The following is a 23,609-nucleotide window of genomic DNA, read 5'->3' on the forward strand; positions in this document are numbered from 1 at the left end:
TATCAGCCACAGCAACTTCTTTCAAGATATGTCTCCAAAGGCAAAGGAAACAAAAGCGAAGATGAACTTTTGGGACTTCATCAAAATCAAAAGCTTCTGCACAGCCAAAGAAACAGTCAAGAAAACAAAGAGGCAACCCACGGAATGGGAGGAGATATTTGCAAATGACAGTACAGACAAAAGGCTGATATCCAGGATCTAAAATGAACTCCTCAAACTCAACACACACAAAACAGACAATCGTATCAAAAAATGGGCAGAAGATATGGACAGACACTTCTCCAATAAAGACATACAAATGGCTATCAGACACATGAAAAAATGTTCATCATCACTAGCCGTCAGGGAGATTCAGATTAAAACTACATTGAGATATCACCTTACACCAGTTAGAATGGCCAAAATTAGCAAGACAGGAAACAACATGTGTTGGAGAGGATGTGGAGAAAGGGGAACCCTCTTACACTGTTGGTGGGAATGCAAGTTGGTGCAGCCTCTTTGGAGAACAGTGTGGAGATTCCTCAAGAAATTAAAAATAGAACTTCCCTATGACCCTGCAATTGCACTCCTGGGTATTTACCTCAAAGATACAGATGTAGTGAAAAGAAGGGCCATCTGTACCCCAATGTTTATAGCAGCAATGGCCATGGTAGCCAACCTGTGGAAAGAACCAAGATGCCGTTCAACGGACGAATGGATAAGGAAGATGTGGTCCATATACACTATGGAGTATTATGCCTCTATCAGAAAAGACGAATGCCCAACTTTGGTAGCAACATAGACGGGACTGGAAGAGATTATGCTGAGTGAAATAAGTCAAGCAGAGAGAGTCAATTATCATATGGTTTCACTTATTTGTGGAGCATAACAAATAGCATGGAGAACATGGGGAGTTAGAGAGGAGAAGGGAGTTGGGGGAAATTAGAAGGGGAGGTGAACCATTAGAGACTATGGACTCTGAAAAACAATCTGAGGGGTTTGAAGGGGCAGGGGGTGGGAAGTCGGGGTACCAGGTGGTGGGTATTATGGAGGGCACGGATTGCATGGAGCACTGGGTGTGGTGCAAAAATAATGAATACTGTTATGCTGAAAATAAAAAATAAATTAAAAAAAAAACAACTACAAAAAAACAAACATAATATAAGATTTTACATTTTCCTTTTGAACTGGCTTTTCCCTGGTGTTTCTGTATATGGAGATCATTTTGAATTTTTATTCTGTAATGCATCTTATTTGTAAGGCCGTTTCCCAGGCAACTATTTGCATTTCCTAAAGTTTTTCTGGTTATTTTAGATTTTCTTCTTACTTTTGTTGAGGTATGATTGACTAATAGAAATTGTACAGATTTAGGTTGTACAATGTGGTTTCTTAAGGGTGTATAATATGATTTAATATATGTACACATTTGTGTAATGATAGCCATAATCAAGTTAATTAATGTATCTATTATTTCACATAGTTACCCTTGTGTGTGTGCATGCATGTGTTGAGAACACTTAAGAATGACTTTCCTGGCAAATTTCAAGAATATGATACAGTATTATTAACTATAATCACCACAATGTACATTAGATCCCCAGAACTATTCATCTTAAAGCTGGCAGTTTATACTCTTTGACCAACCTCTTATATGTCCTACATTCTCCAGTCCTTGGCCACCAACATTCAACTCTCTGGTTCTTTGAGTTCAACTTTTCTAGATTCCATACATGAATGTGAAATCATACAGTATTTGTCTTTGCCTGTTTTTGCTTAACATAATGTCCTCATTTTATCTGTGCTCCTGCAAATGGCAGGATTTTCTTCTTTCTCATGTCTGAATAATATTTCATTATATATAATTAAATATACACACACACACCACATCAAAGGTAAATATGTTCAACTTTTTCAAGTCTTTCAAAAACATTTAACATAGCTGTCACTTCCTTTTTTTACTCATATTCATGAGTTTATATAATTAAATAACATCTTTAAATAACAAACATAAAATTCATAAAGAAATTTAGGAACGAGCACAACTGACTCTTGACAAGCCACTAGCTGAATTAGAGGGAACAAGTGAAGATCATTGGTTAATTTGACAAGTTGGTTAAGTAGAGGTTGATAAGGAAAGCTTTGATTATGTGTGATACGCACAGGAGTATCATATAGTCACTTACCTACTTATAGCTAGTGTTTTTATAAGTTATACCCATCTTTTAGATAGATTCATTGATCATTCATTTCCGGGACCCGTATTGTCTTTGGATAGTCCACACTATATTTTCCATGTAGCTAGTGCTTAATGTGGTCAGATCATAGAGCGAGCCCATACTGTTTTTCTCTCTCCTCAACACACAGGTACTCCATTCCTTTTCAGTGATGAAAACCCAAATACATCTGAAATCTAACTCAAGTTCTTCCTGGTCTCCTTGACCTTCCCCAGCATTCCAGTTCACACTGAGCCATCCAAATACAGCTGACCCTTGAACAACATAGGTTTGAGCTGTGTAGGTCCACTTCTGTTCTTTTTATGATAAATACAGTACTGTACACGTATTTTCCTTATAATTTTATTAATAACATTATCTATTCTCTAACTTACTTTATTATAAAAATAGTATAGTACTATGGAACATGCATAATATATGTTAATTGACTTAATGCTGTTGATAAGGTCAGTAGTAGACTGTTAAGCTTTTGGAGAGTCAAGAGTTACCCATGGCTTTTTGGCTGCACAAGGATATCACCCCTCACCCCCATGTTGTTCAAGGGTCAGTTTATAACACTTGAAATATGCTTTTTTGCACTGGCTTCTTACCAGTCCTTAGAAATATATTTCCCAATTATGATATAAACTCCCTAAGAATGGAACTGTCTTTATAGTTCCTTGGAGCCTCCTAGAATATAGCTTCTGTCATGGATGCCCTGATGATAATTAATCATATCCCAGTTGAGTAGCCCAAGGCAGCCACCTGCTGGGTTTGATGGTACCAAGAAAAATGAATGTCCACATAAGATGAATTGGCAATAGGCGAGGTAGTCAAAATGCCACAAGAAAGGGAATAAGACAGAAAAATATACCACCCAGTGGTTCTATGACTTCAGATAAATTACCTTTTCTCAGTGTTCACATGGGTAGAATGAGAGGCTGGACTAGATCAGTGACTCTTAAAGCTTTTGGGGTCATGATTATCTTTGTGAAACTGATAAGAGGCTAAGGACACTTTACGTAGGAACGGAAATTATGCTCACACGTAAATTCTTGCATGTAATTTCTGAGAGCCCTCAGACATCTGGACCAGCTGATCTGTAAGATATTTGATAACCAGGCTGGATGCTAACATCGCTGGTGGTGCTGCTTCTTCCCACGACAATGAACCAGTGAGTCTCAATGACTTGAGTCAAGTAATGGGGTTTTGCTGACTGCAGTCTATCTGCCCCATCAGACCCTCCTTCTGCTGCTGAAACACCTTCCAAAGGCATTTGATCTCCTGGGATGTGGGATGCGCAACCCAACCCTATCCTATTATGTGGAAAAGTGTTTAAAGTGCCCACCAGGCTGGTGAACTGCCCATTTTTGTCTGGGATGGCAGCACGTTCCTGGTTTACTCTCCCCGCCACATGCCTTTTTGCTGATGGGGAAATTGGCAGGCCGGTGTGGTTATGAGGATTTGGCTGGCAACTCTGTAGTCAGAACAGAATGATTTTCTTCAGGGGAGAAAGATAAAGCTGTTGTTTGAGGGTGATCTGACACAATCCTTTTGCCTAGTTATCTCTCTCTCCACTTCACCTTTGCACTTTTTTACATGAAGAGACTCTAAAAACATTTAAATGTGAAACGGTGACAAAATCAGAGGCAAAATGTTAAAGGTTTTGGGCTGGTATTCAATCCGCATGAGCTTTGCTCTCTCACTTGACATCATGAATTAAATGTTAATGATTTCAATCTCTTCTTTTCTGAAAAGATAGCTTTCCTGCATTAAATGAGCAAATACAATATTTCTACCCTGTCATTTCCACCTGAAGATTGTAGCAGATATTTGCAGGTCATCCTGGGTAAACAGTAGCACATTCTGAGAGCAGGCACATGTCATTTCCCCTATAAATGCCACCGGAAAGCTTAGCAAAGAACAGGAATGTTTTAGCTAAAGATCACATCTTTTCTGTCAACTTTTAGGTACCCCTGGTGGCTTTCCTCTGTGATGTGATTTTGTTCTAATTTGGATTTGTAAATGTGCTTCCGTCCGCTCACTGAGATTTTCTCTTTGATGACCAAGTTAGTTTATACAAGAAGTCCATCTTTGGAGAAAGGATATCAAGAAAGAGAAATGAGCCCTGCTTCCTCCAGTGAGCATGCCCCATGACCGCTGCTTCTCCAAACAGATGAATTCTTATGGGACATGGGCCCCACAGACTCCTTGTTTGCGTGGTGAGCTTGAGGAAACATCTTTGATGGGGCTTAAGGACTCCATTTGGCTTTTAATTCCTGCCAGTGAGAGATGAGGCAAGCACATATTCGAGAAATCCATGGGTCATCCAGGCATCTCCTTTCAGCAAAATAAGGCTCTATTCCTTGCCTGATAAGTTGTTCATGAAGGATAAACATCACTCTTTTTGCTTTCTGCTGTCCCCTAAATATCTGTGAACAGAGGCATTTAACAATGGAAAAACTGAGAACTGCTCAGGAAGCAAGCTAAAGGATAGAGAATAGCCTGCCCAACCACGATTGCCCCAAGTTTTCTTTTTTTTTTTTTTTTTTTTTAAATTAACATATAATGTATTATTTGTTTCAGGGGAACAGGTCTGTGATTCATCAGTCTTAAAATTCACAGGGCTCCCCATAGCACATACCATCCCCAAAGTCCATCACCCCGCTACCCCAGCCCTCCCACTCCCCTCTCCTCTAGCAACCCTCATTTTGTTCCCGGAGTCTCTTATGGTTTGTTTTTCTCTCTGGTTTTGTCATTTCATTTTCCCTTCTTTCCGCTATAATCCTCTGTCTTGTTTCTCAAATTCCTCATATCAGTGAGATCATATGATAATTGTCTTTCTCGGATTGACTTATTTCACTTAACATAATGCCCTCTAATTCCATCCACATTGTTGCAAGTGGCAAGATTTCATTTTTTGATGGCCTTGTAATAGTCCATCATAGATATCATATCATATGTTATATGATATATATCATGTCATATGATTGACATACGATATAATCATATATCTATATATGATATATATCATATACATTCCATCATATATATGTATATATAATATGTGCGTGTGTGTGTGTATATGTGTGTATATCTTACATCTTCTTTATCCATTCATCTGTCAATGGACATCTCAGCTCTTTTCACAGTTTGGCTATTGTGGACATTGCTGCTATAAACACTGGGGTGCACATGCCCTTTTAAATCACTACATTTGTATCTTTGGGGTAAATACCCAGTAGTGCAATTGCTGGATCATAGGGTAGCTCTGTTTTTAACTTTTTGAGGAACCTCCATGCTGTTTTCCAGAGTGGCTGCACCAGCCCCAAGTTTTCATCCAGTATCAAGGATCAAGGATAAATGGTGTTGGCCTCACCATTTATCAGCTGTGTGAACTGGGGCAGGTTACTTATTCATTTAATGCCTCAGTTTCTTCTGTAAAAAGAAGAGAGAGGTGTTTAATATTAGTATCTCCTGCATAGATACATGAACAAGATTGGTTCTTTACAAGCACTTGACAAATGTAGCTGTTCTTAGCTGTGGTCACAAAAACACCGCTCGATTAGACCCTTGAGACCATCCCACAGCCATGTACCATCATTCCCAAGTTCCTTTCTTTTCTTTTCTTTTTTGAATTTATTTATTTATTTATTTGATGGGGGGGGGAGAGTGAGCTCAAGCAGAGGGAGAGGGAAAAACAGGCTTCTTCCTGAACAAAGAGCCCGATGTGGGGCTCGATACCAGGACCCTGGGACCATGACCTGAGCCAAAGGCAGAAGCTTAACTGACTGAGCCACTCACGCAGCCCCCAAGTTTCATTCTGGAGTTCTTATTACCTGAGGTGCTCTTCTCCCTGCTGGGATACTGCCCTATAGAGCAGCGCTATCCAGTAGAAATTTAATACAGACCTTATGTGAAATCGGAAGTTTTCTAATAGTGGCATTAAAGAGACAATAAGAAAAAAGTGAAATTAATTTTAATAACATATGTTTTAACCCTCTGAATCTGAAATATTATCCTCACAATGTGTGATCAGTAAGATATTTTACATTCTTTTTCTTCCTTTGAAATCCAAGGTATGCATTACACTCGTGGCCCATCTCACTCGTTCAGATGAACTGTATTTCACGGGCTTACTCACCCTGGGGCTAGGGGCACCGTACTGGTGCACACAGGTATAGAGGAATAAGCAGGTGACCTGGGGTGGTCTACTCGCTCGGTGATGTGGGTAAGTTCCCCTAAATAATGGCCAAAATACGCCAAGTGTTTGCCACATGATGCCAGGCACTCTGCTGAGGATATAGGTTTATTTAGTCTTCTTGACAGTCTTCTTGGATAAGTACTTTCATTACTTAGAGAAGTTCAGTAGCAGCTGGTAAGTAGGAGAGGCAGGATTTGAGTGGCTTTCTTTGACCACAGGGTTTGTACCCCTTACCCTCTGCTGATTGCCCGCCAGGGGGGAGCCCTAGGCGAGGGTCTGCATTCTCCGTTGGGTTTTTAGAAGAATGTATGAAAATTCAGTGAGTTGGCACAGTTGTCCTATTTCATTAAGTGCAAGAATGGCCGTGACCCATCTTCTTGGGTTTTCCCGTGGAAGCTCATGCAATTAGTCACCCTATAAAACTTGCATTTGTTTACTTTGTGCACAGATTGTGAATAGATGGAATCTGTGCCCTCCTGACCCCTGGGAATGGGGACGGTTAGGGGAAGGCTTGTTTATGAAACATCTGGAAGGCAAAAGTCCTTGAGAATGAACTCCCGTGTGCGGATCTTTTCACCATAGTCAAGCCCATGCTGAGGAAAAACAGATGATCTTGAAACCGTGCTTTAAACTGACCCTACAAATGATGTACTTGCTTTTATTGGCAGGGACCTAATAATTAGGACCTATGATTTAAAATCAAGATGACTTTTAGATAGGAGAGTTAACTTGCTGCTAAAGTCCGAATGTGGTCAGTTTACATGGCTTCCCTTTTGCTCCTCCTGAATTACTGCTTCTTGTTTTGTTTTTATAATCAATAAAGGCCAGATTTGGATACGAGTTGGACCTTAATCCAAGAGCAGATCCAGATGGACTCCATGGTTATCAAGGGCCTGGATCCGGATACCAGCTATCAGTTCGCAGTGAGGGCTGTGAACGCCCACGGCCGCGGCCCCCGCAGCCAGCCCAGCGACACCATCAGGACCTTCTGTGAGTACCTTGCCTCTTTGGGAGGATAGATGTAGCTGCTTTGCTGAGGTTGCCTGGTGAGGACCCGCCTGCCTGGGGTCTCTTAGGCCCTTGCAGAGGGACAGCCCGCCCTGAGGTTATCTTCAACTTTTCCTGCTGTGCTTTTCCCAGCACTTTGGAAGTTCAAGGCTCTCCACAGGGACACAGGCTGTTTCTATGTACAGGAGGTCAGCAGAAGGTTTATTTCTGCCTCGTCCTTGGGGAGTCCAAGGTCAGCGTTCTTTCACAATTACAGAGCAAACCACATACCAAGATGATGTGTGGCCTCCCCCTACCGCCTGGCCTTTGCATCTTTTGAGAAAATGGGTTCATCTGGAGAAAAAAAAAAATAATGCTCTCAGACTCCTCGGGGCTAGCATTCATCTCCATAACCAAGGACACTTAAGTTAAATCAGTCCCGTGGAATGATAGGGAGAATCGAAGTCACTGGTGCGCTGGCGTGTAGCTGGGGGTCGTCCTGTGGCAAAGGTTCCTGTTTGTCATAATGCCTCCCTGGGGAGGGCTCGAGGAAGCTTGGGCCACTGGCTGTCATATCACCCAGGGATTTTGTAAAAATTCAGATTCTGATTATGATCTGGGGTTGAAGAAGTTCCTGCAGGATTCAGGTAAGAACCACATGTTGACTGCTTAGACCACCTGGTCAACCCTGGCTTAGAATATTTGTGTTTTGGAAATGGGGGCACAGTGACGGAAACTTAGAGCACTGTGGTGGGGAGGTCTGAGAACTGGAATGTTGGCATTGTTTTGTTTGAAAACTCTGTAATCTTTTAGTCTTAACAATAAATTCCGTCCAGTTCCTGTGTCTAAAGATCCCTGCTGCTACTTCAGGTCCCCTTACCTAGAGAGGAACTCTCCAGAAAAGAAGCCGACCTTCATTTGGTTTTGCTTTCCCTTTCCCTATGTTCATCTGTTTTGTTTCTTAAATTCCACATATGAGTGAAATCATGCTGTTTGTCTTTTTCTGCCTGACTTATTTCACTTAGCATAATTCTCTCTAGTTGTTGCAAATGGCAATATTCATTCTTTTCTATGGCTGTGTAGTATTCTATTTTAGTATATACTATATGTGCCACATCTTCTTTATCCACTCATCTGTCTATGGACATCTGGGCTCTTTCCATATTTTGGCTATTGTGGACATTGCTGCAAAAACATTGGGGTACAGGTGCCCCTTCACATCAGTATGTTTGTATCTTCTGAATAATATCTAGTAGTGCAATTGCTGGGTCTATATATAGGGGAGCTCTATTTTTTAAATTTTTGAGGAGCCTCCATACTGTTTTCCAGAGTGACTGTACCAGTTTACAATTCTACTAACAATGTAAGAGGGTTCCTTTCTCTGCCTCCTGGCCAACATCTATTGTTTCATGACGTGAAATCAGAGAGGGAGATGAACCATAAGAGACTCTTAATCATAAGAAATAAACTGAGGGTTGCTGGAGGGGAGGGGGTGGGGTAAAGGGGTTACTGGGTGATGGACATTAAGGAGGGCACGTGATGGAGGGGGCACTGGGCATTATATGCAACTGATGAATCACTAAATTCTACCCCTGAAAATAATAATATGCTGTATGTTAATTAAATTGATTTTAAATCAAACAAAAAGAAAAGAAGCCTACCTAACCCTGCCAGTTGCTTTCTACTGGCTAGCACAGAGCCCTGTTTATACTGGTTAGTCAGTCTCAGTAAGCTCCTCACCATCCTTACACGGCATCCGCATGGCTCATGGCCAAGGCCATGGCTGTTTCCAGGGATTCAGATTCACCACGTTCCCCAAGTCCTAGCAATTTTGGCTTTTCTGAAAATACAAAACAACAAAAACAAAAACAAAAAACCTGTACTCTAACCTTGAATTTCAGGGCTTCTTCCTTCAAGTTGAATTGTTGGGGGTCATGGGGCTTGGCGAGGCCACCCCACACATGTAGGTACACACACGCGTGCACACACACACACACACACACTCATACACTCATACACTCATATATACACAGTAACTGTCATTACCCAGCAATTGTTTCATGCTCCTTCTTCTTTAGGATTTAGAAGCTAAAACTTCCCCAGTTATATGACAAGGGATAGAGGGCCTTCGTTCCAGAAAAAATGTTAACAATTCTATTTCAAATCCAGGACGGGTCTCCTTTCACTCTTGCTGAATGAGATCCTTGCTATCATCTTTGGTTCAGCTTTGGAGTGTGTGGCCAAAATGGGGGCAGCTGTGGCTGGAGCGGGCCCCGGGATCTGCCTATGTTTCAACACGTGCAGTCTGTCTTTCTGCGTCAAGGGCGAGCAGGTGCTCTGTGTTCTCTATGCGGTGTACTTCCCACCCACCGCTTCCCCAGTGTCCAGTTCCTCGCTCCTGTCTTGTGAGCTGCCCCATGCTCTTTTCCTCTGTGCTTTCCTATATGTCCTTCTCCACATAGACAAGGAGACAGAAGGACAAGATGTGACCACTTGTGCTGGTCCTGGGTGTGGGTGTGGAGGCTGCATGCAGTCCCAGAAGAGGACAGAGGTTGGGGTGCCTCTTAAGCTTTTTTTTTTTTTTTTTAAAGACGGGGCACCTGGGTGGCTGAGTGGGTTAAGCCTCTGCCTTCAGCTCAAGTCGTGATCTCAGGGTCCTGGGATTGAGCCTCGCATTGGGCTCCCTGCTCAGCAGGAGCCTGCCTCCCCCTCTCTCTCTGCCTTGCCTTTCTGCCTACTTTCTCTCTCTCAAATAAATAAATAAATAAAATCTTAAAAAAAAAAAAAAAAGGAAACACTGGTCTGGGCTTACAGTTTCTGATGCTTATTTCCCCCGGGTGGGTGGCAGCTTTGTGAATGAAGTGGGAAAGCTTGTGAAATTGCTTCACAGATACATAACGTTACATTCTGATTGGTCTCCTGTGTGAACTAAGACTGTATCATCGCAAAGTAATTATGGGTCGGGGTGGGGGCTGATTCAGTGAGAACTCTCAACTATGAAATATTCTGAAATAAAGAAAATTTAACTGTGTTTTACATATATACAGCTACTCAAATCAGGAAAACAGAATTGATTAGAGGGTTGGTTTCAGGAAGGCATGAAATACCATAAGTCGTATTTCAGTTGGGAGTTTTTTCCTCATGATTGCTTCAAATATTTTAGAAAACCCTGTATTCTGCCACATTCCCACTTCTTATTTTGCTATTAGCTTAGATTATTAGTTTCCCAAACCCATATATAAAATAACCTAATTACCAATGAGCACTTGTCTGAATGAAAATAAATTCTCAATTTCAGAGCTACCATTGCAAAAACCTCCCATGAGCCAGGCACTGCGCTGAGCACATTACTTAGGAAATCCCATGCTAATTCTTTTGGTTTTTTAAATTTATTTACTTATTTGACAGAGCGAAAGAAAACGTGCAGAGAGGATGGGGAGGTGCAGGGGGGAGAGGCTTGAGTGACGAGCCTGATGCGGGGCTTGATCACACAACTCCAAGACTGTGACCTGAGCCAAACCAAGAGTCAGCATTTCACCGACTGAGCCACTCAGCTGCCCCTCGATGTTGATTCTCACAGAATCGCTGCGCTGGAGTTTTAATTAACATATAATGTACTCTTTGTTTCAGGGGCACAGGTCTGTGATTCAGCGGTCTTACACAGGTCACAGCACTCACCATAGCAAAGTACCCCTTATACATTTTTAAAAATCAAGTCTTTGAAAGATTCCATATTTTGCCAAGAATAGTCATTGAAAGGCAGGATTTGAACTCCAGCTTAGCTGACTGCAAAGCCACTTCCCTGAGCCAGATTCAAATCAAAGGAGGTTCTTACTTTTCAACTGCAAAGTAGCATGAGCACAGCAGGGTCAGCAATTAAAAAAGTACAAGAAATAGTTCTTGGGGCATCTATGGACTAAGGACGTTTGCCAGTACAGAACAAAGCTATAGAATTTTTTTTTTTAACTTGTGAGGTGTACGGTACATACAAAAATGGGAATAAAACATACAGGCAGGCCTGAAATCCACTGGGAATCGTCAGCATTGACAGCCGGCAGCCCTTCTCTTCGGTTAGAACCCAAGCCAGTGGTGAAATATTTTGAAGGCCACCTTGAAGGGATTTGTGAGACCCGTATATGTGCCTGTTGGAGAGTCCCCAGTCCTCATCGCCCCTCCTCCTCCTCCTCACCTCAGGGTCCTTCTCACGGGGGTGTTTTCTTGGTGTATGTAGAACCTTCTCTGCTTCCTCAGTGGTGAACTTCAGAACAGAATGTTCGCGCTGACCACCAAGGTGGAGAGTGCCCACCAGGAACCCTTGAGACCCCACTCTGGATGCCACCATGGGCTGGGCCCCTCTGTGGCTTCCATTAGGCCTGCACCCACCTTCTTTCTTATGGAGACATACCATCTCAGCTCTACTGACAGGGCTTTGACTTCCCCTGACCTGTTAATGTCAGACCCTGTTAGCCCCATCACTGCTCAGAGGGGCCCTTGGTGGCTCTCAGTTGCTAGTGTGTGTGGTCAGCGAAAGCCGGGGCCCAGTGTTCTCCTTCCCTGGTGCTCACCCGGAGTGAGGAAGAGCAAAGGTGTGATGGCTTCTCTGACGTGGTGCCCCGTGGGCCCAACTTCCCCATCTTATCTCAGCTCTACCAAGTTACAAGTAGAATGGGGAGAAAATACCAAGATGTTTCAGGATCCAGGGACTCTAACGAGAAATAGAATCATTTTTGGTGACCTCGAGTAACAGTGATGCTCCCCTGTATTTACGTCCATCCTCTCCTTGGTGACCTTCCACACATATCAGGGCCTCTTCTGTTCCCCTGAGGAAAGGCAAACACAAGGTCACGGCCTGCCACTCCTTACCCCATCCTGCTCATTTTTTTTTTTTTTTTATTCAAGAAAGAAATACCAACAGCATTATCATTTGCCTTATTGCTTGGTGGTGTGCTTTTCCCCTGAGATTTATCTCAGAAAATACCAGGTCAGAGCAGGGGGCTCTATGGAGCCTCAAGGACACAGGCACACACGTGTGACTTTGTAACTTTGTAGGACACGTGTTGGCCCCATCTGGTGGCCGCTTATTGGCTGGGATCCAGGCTTAGCTGGGTTGAGAAGGATAGAAAGAGTAAAAGAGGGCACAAACTGGGGATAATGGAAATGGTAGAAGTCAAAAGCCTAATTTTTTCTTTTGTTTTCCCAAAGACAGATGAAAGGGAATGAAAGGGAACTCACATGGTCGGCCAACTGGAGGGTTACATAACCTTTGCTGGAATTGGAATTTGGTCCGACCACCCCCGGCCACTTAATTTTCTCCTGTTCTGTCTTTGTTATTTAGTCAGAGAAAGAACCAGTAAGTTCTTCACTGCCGTGCACTTAGTATTATCGGGGCTGTCCCAGGGGAAGGTTCTGTTTTGTTCCTCAGAAACGCCATTTTGTTCTTTCCTGCCTCGAGGCTTTTGTACCTACTGTTTCCTCTGCCTGGAACTCTCTCTCCCAGACCTTTCCCTGACTGCTGCTCGCACCCCTCTAGCTCAGCTGTCCCTTCCTCAGACAGGCTTCCCTGCACCCTTCTTCACCTCAGCCCCATTCCTGCTGTAATTTCCCCCAGAACCCTTTCACTGCCGGAAGCCACTGTGGCCTCTGCATCTCTCCTCTAGGATAAGCTTCGTAGTGGACTTGGAATGCCTTGCTCAAGGTTGTGTCCCCAACACCCTGTACCAAGTAGGTGCTCCATAAATATTTATCGAGTATGTGAATAACTAAATGTGACTTCAGACAAGAGCCCAGGACTACTTAGGAGGCTGGAAACTTTCTACCGCCACTGTCTGGGGAATTCAAGAGCAGATGGAGGAGAAAGGGAGTCTAGAAACCCACCAGGTTTCCCCATTGGCAAGGTTCATAGGAAAAGTCAAACTTCAGAATTGCAATGTGTCACAGCAAAGAAAAAGTTGAGTAGAGGGAGGGAGGGAAGAGGGGAAGGGAAGAAAGAGAGAAAAATCTGGGGGGTTACGTTCAAGACACTAAAGGATGGAAAAGAAGCCTTTGAGAGAGAGTCCAGTGATCAAAAGTGCACAAGTTCCTAATAGGGGGTGAGGAAGGGAGAGACATTTTCTGACCAAACCCATGTTTACTCCTGTGTTCTTTCTTGATCATTAGAATAAGGTTTAACATTTCTATGCTAAATTTGAGTGCATTTTTCCTTTGGTTTTAGGTAATCTAATTATGGTCTTAGACCTTCAGAGATTGCTAGGAAGGTGTGAGATGTCCAGTATGGGTTTGGTTTTCGCCACACGTTCCCCCCAACCCTCCACCCTCCATTTACTACAGTAGTTGGAGAAACACTCTCTTCCGCTGAACTGAAACAACCCACCTGGCCCCAATCAATCAAATTTCTAGAGTAGACCTGGTTTTATGACGTTCCCTCTCCGCACCCCCCCCCCGCCTCCCCCTTTTCTGGTCTCTACCTTCCTGCCCACTAGGACATTGCTGCTGGTGTTGGCTGTGTATCTGTTTATACCCTCACCATATAAATGTCTGCGAGTGAATCTGATTGTGCCCGGTGTTGCTCTGAGATTTGAACCCTTGTCTTTCATTGCCTGTCTCCCCAGAGACCTGCTTAGCATACTGGGGTTCCTCAGAACATGTTGTCCCATACCTAGCCACAAAACAGAGTTCCTTTATCCCCAGTCACTAGTAAGGGCTCCTATTTGGTAGCAATGCCTTGAATTAGCTCCAACAGTGAATAGAGGGGAAGCGAGTAGAGACAGAAGGTAGTGGCGGGCACCAGGGATGGGTAGGAAGCAGACAGGAGGGGTCTGGAAGCAGCTTCTCCCCAAATCCCTGTGACTTCTATGTACAGCCTACTGCCTCTTTTGGTCAGTGCCTATGAAAAATCCTCACCAACCCTTGAAAGTTCCTCACTGCCCCCAAATACTGTACCTTTAGATGGAGCAGAATCTCCATCTAAACATCTAACAGAATCTGTTAGGCATGTCTGGATCTGAGTGCCAGAACTGTTCTCTTATCACCTTGCTGTAAGAACTCAGGAATGTCACTGAAACTCTCTGGGCCTCAGTGTCCTCATCTCTAAAATGGGTACAATAATGTCGGGGGTGGATAATATTTCCTATGTCTAAAGACCATTTTGAGGGAACACGTGTGAAACAGAGATTATGACATCTACCCACATTTCAAGATGAAGGAGATGTTGGTAAGTGTTTCTTTCATGCATAATTACTGAACATGTAACTGACCATGGGATCGCCCACTGGACTCTCACTTTTTCTTTATGACTCCATACCCTGAGTTCTGCTTCTGGGACTTGAGGGCATTAGAATGTCAGAACTCAGAAACAAAGGTTCAGGGACAAAAACTGTCCTGACCGAGTGGAAGAATAGAAGAGACTACAAGAGTTAGGTCAAATAGAATCATTAAGATGGATTTGGTTGGTTGGTTGGTTGGTTGGTTGGTTGGTTGGTTGGTTTTAAAAGATTGCAGATTTAAAAGACATCAGATAATGAAAACTGCAAGGCACAATGAACTTTACTAACAAAATTTCATCTCTCTCACCACTCAAGCACATCCTGAATTCAGGCAAGAAGACAGAGAGAAAAAGACCTCATAGTTATAATACTGTACCTTTCCCTCTTATTTGCTTGTTTTTATCCTCCCCAAAGTTAGCCATTTACTTAGACAGGGGTCAGCAGATTTTTCTGTAAAGGGCAAGGTAGTAAATATTTTGGGATTTCTGAGTTCACTTTTGCTGTTGTAGTGTGAAAACAACCATAGACAATAAAAAACGTGTGTGGTTGTGTTCCAATAAAACTTTATCAGTGGGCATGGGAAATTGAATTTCATGTCAGTTTCCTGTGTGACAAAATATTTTTTCAACCCTTTTTTCAGCCATTTAAGAAAGGAAAAACCACATAACTTGTGTACTATTAAAAGGATTAAAGAAGATGATTTAGGTGATATAAGCAAACTGTATTTAACACTTCGCGAATTGAGCAGTCTCTCTTCTCCAGGCTCCAGAAAGCTGCAGAATGGGGTGGGAGGCAAGAAGCTTCTGAAGGATAAAGAATGAACAGCAGGAAAAGAAAAATAGAAAATCAATCAGGAAGGAGATAAGCATAGAACTCAGAGCTGGCTTGGTTGTTCAAGCTTGTCCTCCTGGACATCCCACGTTTCTAGTCAAGAAGGGGCATTTACAAGGGACTCAGAAGATACCTAGGTCACTGTTTGCTGATGTGCTAACCCTGGCAGAAATGACCCCATCTTGGGCCTAGAAATTTCTTTCATCAGTATAAAAACAGATTTGGCTGGAGGGCCATAGTTTGTTGACTTCTGTGGTATGTATTACTGGGATCACTTCCCCCCCGCCAGATTTTAGGAGACTGTCCAGGAAATTTGGGGACTCTAGTAGGTAGCAATTTTGTCAAACTTGGAAAGAATCCATTAGTGCATACTAATGAAATTGTCTCCTTGATGGAAATTGAATTTCCCCATGAAATTTCATTTTAATTTTCATATAAAAATTCTGAAACAGATAAGAGCCCCCGAGAGCCCGCCACCTAGGTGCATTTGGGCAGGTCGGTGCTGCTGTCCAGGGAGAACAAGAAAGCTGAGGAAGTTTGTTCGGTTGGGTGCTACTCCCGGAGCTTGGGTTCGGCCTATAAATTGGTGAGCTTCTTGGATGCATAAATCTTTAGAATGTAAGAGGGAGAGAGGGACCGGGAGGAAGAACAAATCATTTGTTTCCCTCATAGCCTAGATAAATCTGCATTTTAAGTGGGCAGTTTGTGCATAAACATAATTCGGAACTAGATTTTCCCTTCAGGTGCCCTCAGTGGTAATCGCTCCATTGATTTGCTAATGTCTCGATGCATGTTAATCTGAGGGGTGCTCATGGACACAGCTTTATTGGTTCTAAAGGGAATGATTCACTTTGCTGTTTAAATACCTGCTACCTTGTCATCGTTCTTCTGAGGCCTCTGTTCCATATGTTTGCAGTTCCATACGTTTGCTTAGAATCACTACGTGGATGTTTTACCCTCTCTGGCTCACTAAGGAGGAGAGACTAAAACAAATGAGAAGAAAATAGAATTTTCCAAAGAAGAGTTGCTTGTAACGTTCTCGTTTAGGTCAGCTGCTACTCTGGCCACACTATGAGCAGTGGGCTACTCTATATTGAGCTCTGTCTCGATGGATTTTGAAGCATTCAAATATGGAAGTAATACGCAAATATTCTTCATTATTTTTCCTTTTGTTTCCTTCTGTGTCCTTATGACCCATTTTGTTCTTTCTATTGTATTCCTTATTTCGTGGTTAAACTTTCCCTATTTCCTGTGGAGCACTTCTTGGTTTTACACAATTCTCCACCAGGATTGTCTCTTACCTTCGAAATCCCCGAGTCACTGATGTTCTCCCTTGGGAGAGGAAGTCCATAAAATCAGCTGGATGCAGGGACAGACACAGAGGAGGGACCCAGTGCGTGCTGGCTGGGTCTGATGGATCGCGTCTGATGGTACAAGCAGATACCAAACAAATGTGAAAGTAAGAAGCAGCTGTGGAAGGAAAGTTGACTTCTCCAATGATCTCCCATGTAAATAGGCTCCAGCAGGAAACAGAGACACAGTTGTTCCATTCGAAGTGAGTTTAGTGAAGGACCCTTTTGCAAGGAAAGCAAAGGCAAGCAATTGTCAGAACCTGGAGGCAGACCAGGAGAGCCATCAAGCAAGAGCTGTGACCTTCAGCCATGTGTCCCGTGACAACCTCTGGGATGGAGGTTGGAGAACAGAGATGCTGACTTCTCTCCCCCATCCTCGAACTTTCCAGATGGTCACATCACAGCTGGTGGCCTGACAGGTCAGCCTTCCAGGGCCCAGGACAGAGTGGGGAGGAAGAGAGGAAGATGCAGGGGGACAGATGAAAGGAATCTACCAAAAGGATTACATAATAGTATCATCTCTTATAGAAAGAGATTGTGCCCTTACATGGATTTCAATAATATAGATTATGTTTTTGCCTTTTACTCTTATTCAGAGCAGGAACCTTATCTCATTCATCTTTGCCTTTTTAACTTTTGCCTTGAACAGAGGAGATAGTCGGGTTTCATAGCCAAACTTTTGTTGGTTGAAAGTTTATAAGCTCAGAGTGGGGAAGGACTGATTTCTCGTTTTGCAGATGAGGAAACTGAGGTCCAGAATGACTCAACAGTCTTCTCAAGGTCACTTAGCTACAGGTCCTGGATAAGAGTGCAGTTCGGTGATAACCTTATTTTCAGCTTGATTCCTAAAGTTTGTGGGATTCCTTTTTCCTAAAGAATCAGTTCTTCCAAGTTATTTTACAATATACCGATTTGCTCCTTCAAACAAATACTTAGTACCCACTGCCCTAAATACTTAGGCCAGCACTGTTTCAGGTGCTGGGGATTCAGCGGTGAACAAAACAGACAAAGAGTCCCTGACCTTGCAGAACTTATGTTTTAGTTAAGGCAGACAGACAATGAACAGATCAATTAAAAAAATGTAGATAGTATGTCAGATGGGATAAGGGCTATGGTGAAATGCAGAGCAGTCAAGGGGATGGGCAGTCAGAGAAACCTTCCTGAGAAGGTGATATTTGAGTGAGAAAAATGGGGTGAATTTTCTGGATATATGTACCTGGCCAATAAATCAATTGATTTATCAATTGATCTATCTGTCCACCTATCATCTATCTAATCCATCCATCAATCCACCTGGGAGAAGAGTGTTCTAGACAAATTCAGAGCCCCTGATGCAAGAGCATCCTGGGATGTTCAGAGAACAAGGAGGCCTGTGTGAATGGATTAGGGGTGTTTGGGGAGATGCCCGTAAGGAGATGAGGTAATGAGGGGAGATGGGGGAAGTCATGGGTAACGGCCGATTAGGACCTTGGAGGCCATTTGACATTGCTTTTACTGGAAGGGAGTGGGGAGACTGAGGGTTGGGGGCTTGGCCAGAGGAATGAAAAGACCTTAGGTTTCAATGACAGAACTCTTACTGGTACGTGAAAAGGGCCAGAGTAAGAGCCGTGAGAGCAACCAGGGAAACCACTGCAATCATAGCTTTTTTTGTTGTATTGAAATAGAAAAAGCAACCCATACCTATTATTAGAAAAAACACTCAAACAACATTAAAAATGTAAAAAAAAAAAAAAATCCAAATGAAAAATTCCATCTAATCTCAGCACGCAGGCATAGCAACTATTTACATAGTGATGTGTGATCTTGCAGGATTTTTCTGAATCCAGTGCTGAGGTCATGGTGCATATAATTTTTCTGTGTAACAAAATGCTATGCACATCTTTAAGTACCAGCGAATAAAGATCTACATCATTGATTTTAATAACCATGGTGTATTCCATTGGGAAGCTCTACCATGTGATTTAATTCTTTATTGATGGACACTTAGATTATTTCACTATTATATACAAAGATGGGTCTCCCAATAATGCCTTTACTTAGCTTTCAGCTTGGCCATGTTTCTATTTCCCCTTCTGATATCTCGATATGGCAGAGCAGGTCAGGACTGTTATCCTTTCCTTATATATACTGATAGATGGACTCGTATGTGCAGACAAGGATGGCTTCTGAGCCCTAAGACTCACCTGTTCTAACTATTAGTGAGTATGTTGATAGGTAATGTACATAGTAAAGCACATTGTTCACACACACTTTTAAGACAAAACTATTTTTCAAAAGAAAAAAAAATCATCCTCCTTGAAGTTCAGGTCTCATACTGGAGTTTTTGTTTCCAGCATCTCATTCCCACCCGTGTGGTGAGCTAGAGATCTGGCAGGAAACCCTGATCAGCGCTGCCATCTTACTCAAACCCCAGTGTCTACCATATTTAAAGATATAAATGTATGTCTCTTCTGGCCTAGTGCAATGTTGCTTCCATCTCTAGTCCTGGTCATCCGGTCGTAAAGGGATTCCGAAGGCCAAATGTCGAAAGGCTCACAGACATGAGGGAATGATCAACCATTGCTCCTCAGGAGAAAGGAGACCTACCCACCGGCAGATGGCGGTAGTTCACAAGTCATCCAGCAGATGGCAGGAGTACCCAGACTTAGAGAGCCGGAAGAGCCTTTGGGATCAGTTTATAGTCCCCTGAGGTGGTGGAGACCCAGAAGAGAGAAGTTCCCTGCCCTTGCCTCTCATGATTGACTTCTTCCATAGTTAATGGTCCCAACCAACACCGGAGAGAACAATTCATTTTACATTTGCATTTCTTCAATCGAAAGAAAAGTTTGCAAACACAAACTGAAATCTGCACAGAGAGCTGAGGGCTTTGTAACACCCCGTTTATAACCGATGCTGAGTCCTCATGGTACCAAGAACCAACCGATAGAGTAAATTTCTAAATTAAGATGAAATAAAGAGCCATCAAATTTAGAAAGAATCAGAACAATGAAAATTACAAGAGTGAGAGGTGAAAGGGCTATGAACAACTTGAAGTCAGGCCTTTTTTGTTTTTGTTTTTTTGTGTGTTTTGCTTCATACATCACCATTGGTAATTATGTTAAGTCTTGAGGATGCTCGAGACAGTAAAGAACTTAGTTTCTGAATCTACAGTGATTTTTTTTTTTTTTTAATTTTATTTATTTATTTGACAGACAGAGATCACAAGTAGGCAGAGAGGCAGGCAGAGAGAGAGGAGGAAGCAGACTCTCCACTGAGCAGAGAGCCCGACGTGGGGCTCGATCCCAGGACCCTGAGATCATGACCTGAGCCGAAGGCAGAGGCTTTCACCCACTGAGCCACCCAGGGGCCCCTACAGTGATTCTTTTACCTGTTTAAGCACTCTTTTGCCAATTCATGTTTAAAATGGGCATGTAATGCCTATAATATTCCAGGCAAATTCTGGGTGCTGGGGTTTAGCAGTCCACAGGATAGATGACCCCTTCCCTCATGGAGCTCATATGTGGGAGAGTCCGTCTCAGAAAGTAAGTAGATGATGAACTAAAATCTTTATTATATTGTAGTACATAAGGAATATGTTCTTTTTTTTTTAAGATTTTATTTATTTATTTGACAGAGAGAGATCACAAGTAGGCAGAGAGGCAGGCAGAGAGAGAGGAGGAAGCAGGCTCCCTGCTGAGCAGAGAGCCCGATGTGGGACTCGATCCCAGGACCCTGAGATCATGACCTGAGCCGAAGGCAGCAGCTTAACCCACTGAGCCACCCAGGTGCCCAGGAGTATGTTCTTAATGATGAGTCTCAAGAGGAAAAAAAGAGAGTAAGAGGGCACGGAGGATGGTGGGAACTGCTGTTTGGGATAGCTACCGAAAGAGGGATTTGAGCGGAGTCCCTCCATGTGGAGGGAGCAGCAAGTGTGCAGATTCTGGGGTGACAGGAGGCTCAGCATACTCTAGGAACAGTAAGGAAGCTTCTGTGGCAGGGACACCATAAGTGAGAAGAAGGACAGGAAATGGGATCAGAAAGGTAGCCAGAGGCCAGGGGTCCAACATTGTAGGTGTTGATGAAGACTTTGGGTTTTATTCTAAGTTAGATGCAAAGATCTTGAAGTGTTTTGAGCAGCTGAGGGGTATGATTTGACCTACATTTTAAACAAGATCTTTATGGCTATGGTGTAGAAATTGACATAGGGGAGGGGAGCCCGATAGAGAGGCAATTCTGTATGACTTTAAGGAGAATATGCATGGAAAAGAAAATTAGAGAGCCAAACCAAATCAAGGAAGTTTGAAACTAGCAGGTAGTTTCAGGACCTAGCCAAACTGCCACAATTTTCTGATAAGGGACTGAAACACCACCAGATTAAGTGACTAATTTTAGGTCCCGGTTAGTGGCCATGTGTGTCAGATTCATAGAACTTCTGGCCAGTGCTCTTTCCATCTCCTACCCACCTCTCTGCTGCAAAGACCCCACTTGCACTCATGGTCGGGCCCTGCCACATAAGAACAGGGTCATTCCTTGCCACCTACACTTAATTTCCGAGGTCTCCCAAGTACTTGTAGCTTCGTTTCAGAGCAAGGAGATAGTTGCTTCTGTGGTCCCAGTGGGAACCTTCCACATGAGCTTCTGGAGATGCCTCTTTTGCTACAAGGGTCCGCTTCTTTCAGCCAGAAGTACTGGTAGTCTTTCTCAACTCTTGTTGCTTCCCAGAATGCCTCCTGACCCATTTCTTTCTATTTTTTTCCCCCAAAATCTACTTATTTATGTGTCAGAGAGAGAGAAAGAGAGAGAGAACACAAGCAAGGGGAGCAGCAAGCAGAAGGCTAGAGGGAAGCAGGCTCCCTGCTGTGCAAGGAGCCCGATCTGGGACTTGATCCAAAGACCCCAGGATCATGACCTGAGCCGAAGGCAGATGCTTAGCCAACTGAGTCACCCAGGCATCCCTTGTCTTACTCATTTCTTAAAGGCTGTCTGGATGCCTGAATGCTTTGGGGGCACCATAGAGGAGTAGTTCTCAGCTGGGTGTAGTTTTTTCCCCCTAGGGCTCAGCTGGCCATGCCTGGAGACGCTTTTGGCTGACACCAATGGGTAAGGTGCTACCGGCGTCCAGTGGGTAGAAGGCAGGGAAGGGGCTAAGTGCCATATGACACACGGGACAGCCCTCCACAGCGAACAGCGACCCATCCCAACATGTCATTGTGCTGAGCTGAAGAAGGACTCTTAAGATTAAAATAAATGAGAAAATCTAAACTTTGCTCTCAGTAAAATGGCAAACACACTAGAAAATTGAGTAGCATTCAAAAATCAACTAAAGTGAAGTATTTCTAAACTTTTGGGGGCTGCAAACCGCCCCCCCCATAGGAAGAAGCAGTTTGCATTGCAGCCCAACGCATACAAATGCAGCTGTAATGTGTGTGTGTGTGTGTGTGCGCGCACATGCGCGCACAGATGTCTCCCAGAGCAATACTAACCTGTGCTGAAGGCAGAGCTTTCTATTTTTATATCATTTGGTTCCATTAAAAAAAAAATGTGGTCACACCCCAGTGAATTATTTCTATTGTTCACGAATGTGTTCGGAATCTGGAGTTTGAATAATACTGAACAAAATGTGTAAGAAAATTGAACACAGTTTCATATAAATCCAGGTTAGCACGGAAAGGCAAAGAGCAAGGGCATATTCTGTATAGAAGTCCCCCAAAGGATCAGCCATTAATTTCACAAGTAGTTATTCTGGCCAAACATTTTTTCAGAGAGAAATGAACCAGTTCTTGCCTTCCTGGGGTTCTCGATCCAGCTCAGTGGACAGACCACCACTAACTACCTGTGCAGTGATGTGCTGTATACAAAATGCACTGCAGCTCCGAGAGGAGGGGACAGGGCTGGGTTCTGTGGATCAGGAAACTGGGAGGTGGATTGGCAAAGGCTTCCCAGTGAGGTAACCTGAGGGATGGCTGAGTGGGATTTCTCCGAAGGGGCTGGGGAGGAGGAACAAGAGAATCCAGGTAGAAGGTTTCCTGGGTGGGGTGTGGAGGGAGATCCTTGAGGATGTGCATGAGGCCAAAAGATATAGGGGCACCAAGGCAGAACGTAGAACCCCCCCATACCCGGACCCTCGTGCTGCGCTAATGTAAAACCACCCTCATTAGCACGTTACTCTCCTGCTCTTCCTGTTCCCAGGGTAAATACCATCTCCCCAACCTGACATTCACGGTCTTTCATGATCGGGCCCCAGGTCAGACCTTCTTGCCTTGTTGCTCCTGACTTCCTAGCAAGTGTCCCCCATCCCAGACGATCGCCAGAATCGGTGCATCTTTCCACACTCTCATCTTATCTTTTCTTGTTCAAGGATTCCAGCCAGATGATCATTTCTCAAGGTGTAAGTTTCCAACATGGAGTAAGGAAATTCTCCCATAGAAAGCGCTGTGATGATTGCATTTGTTCTTCCAGCAGTGAATTCTCAGCACGAGCATTTCATCCTTTTCTCTCTGATGGAGAACAGTTTGTGACGCTTCAGTGCCTGCAAACCCTCAGTGTAGCCCCCGGCTTCCCCTCGCTCTCTGTGCGGGTTTAATCAATATGCCAATATCTATTTGAAAGTGAGAACAAATTACTCTTGTTCCCATTTATTTCGGGAAAAAAGTTTCTTGGGCACAACTTAATCCATGACCCAGAGTGGGTTTGGCTTCCTCTTTTTAGTTCAGACACATTCTGAAGTTGGTAGAATGTCCTCTGCCTTCCTGTCTAATACAATCCCACAGACTCTCTGTAGGATTTTCAATCAACTATGGGA

The 23,609-nt window shown here is 43.4% G+C and overlaps 1 protein-coding gene across 1 annotated transcript in view; it reads left to right on the plus strand.

Moving 5' to 3' along the window:
- EGFLAM (EGF like, fibronectin type III and laminin G domains) overlaps nt 1-23,609 on the plus strand; it is a 181,293-nt gene that overhangs the window by 90,763 nt on the left and 66,921 nt on the right. The window contains exon 7 of the mRNA XM_045079488.1: nt 7,220-7,386. Within this exon, the coding sequence (XP_044935423.1) occupies nt 7,220-7,386 (167 nt within the window). The remainder of the gene's footprint in view (nt 1-7,219; nt 7,387-23,609) is intronic.

The sequence above is a fragment of the Mustela putorius genome, unplaced genomic scaffold (assembly GCF_011764305.1).
Source record: "Mustela putorius furo isolate JIRA1106 unplaced genomic scaffold, ASM1176430v1.1 tig00000407_pilon_pilon_pilon, whole genome shotgun sequence".
NCBI classification, from domain to species: domain Eukaryota; kingdom Metazoa; phylum Chordata; class Mammalia; order Carnivora; family Mustelidae; genus Mustela; species Mustela putorius.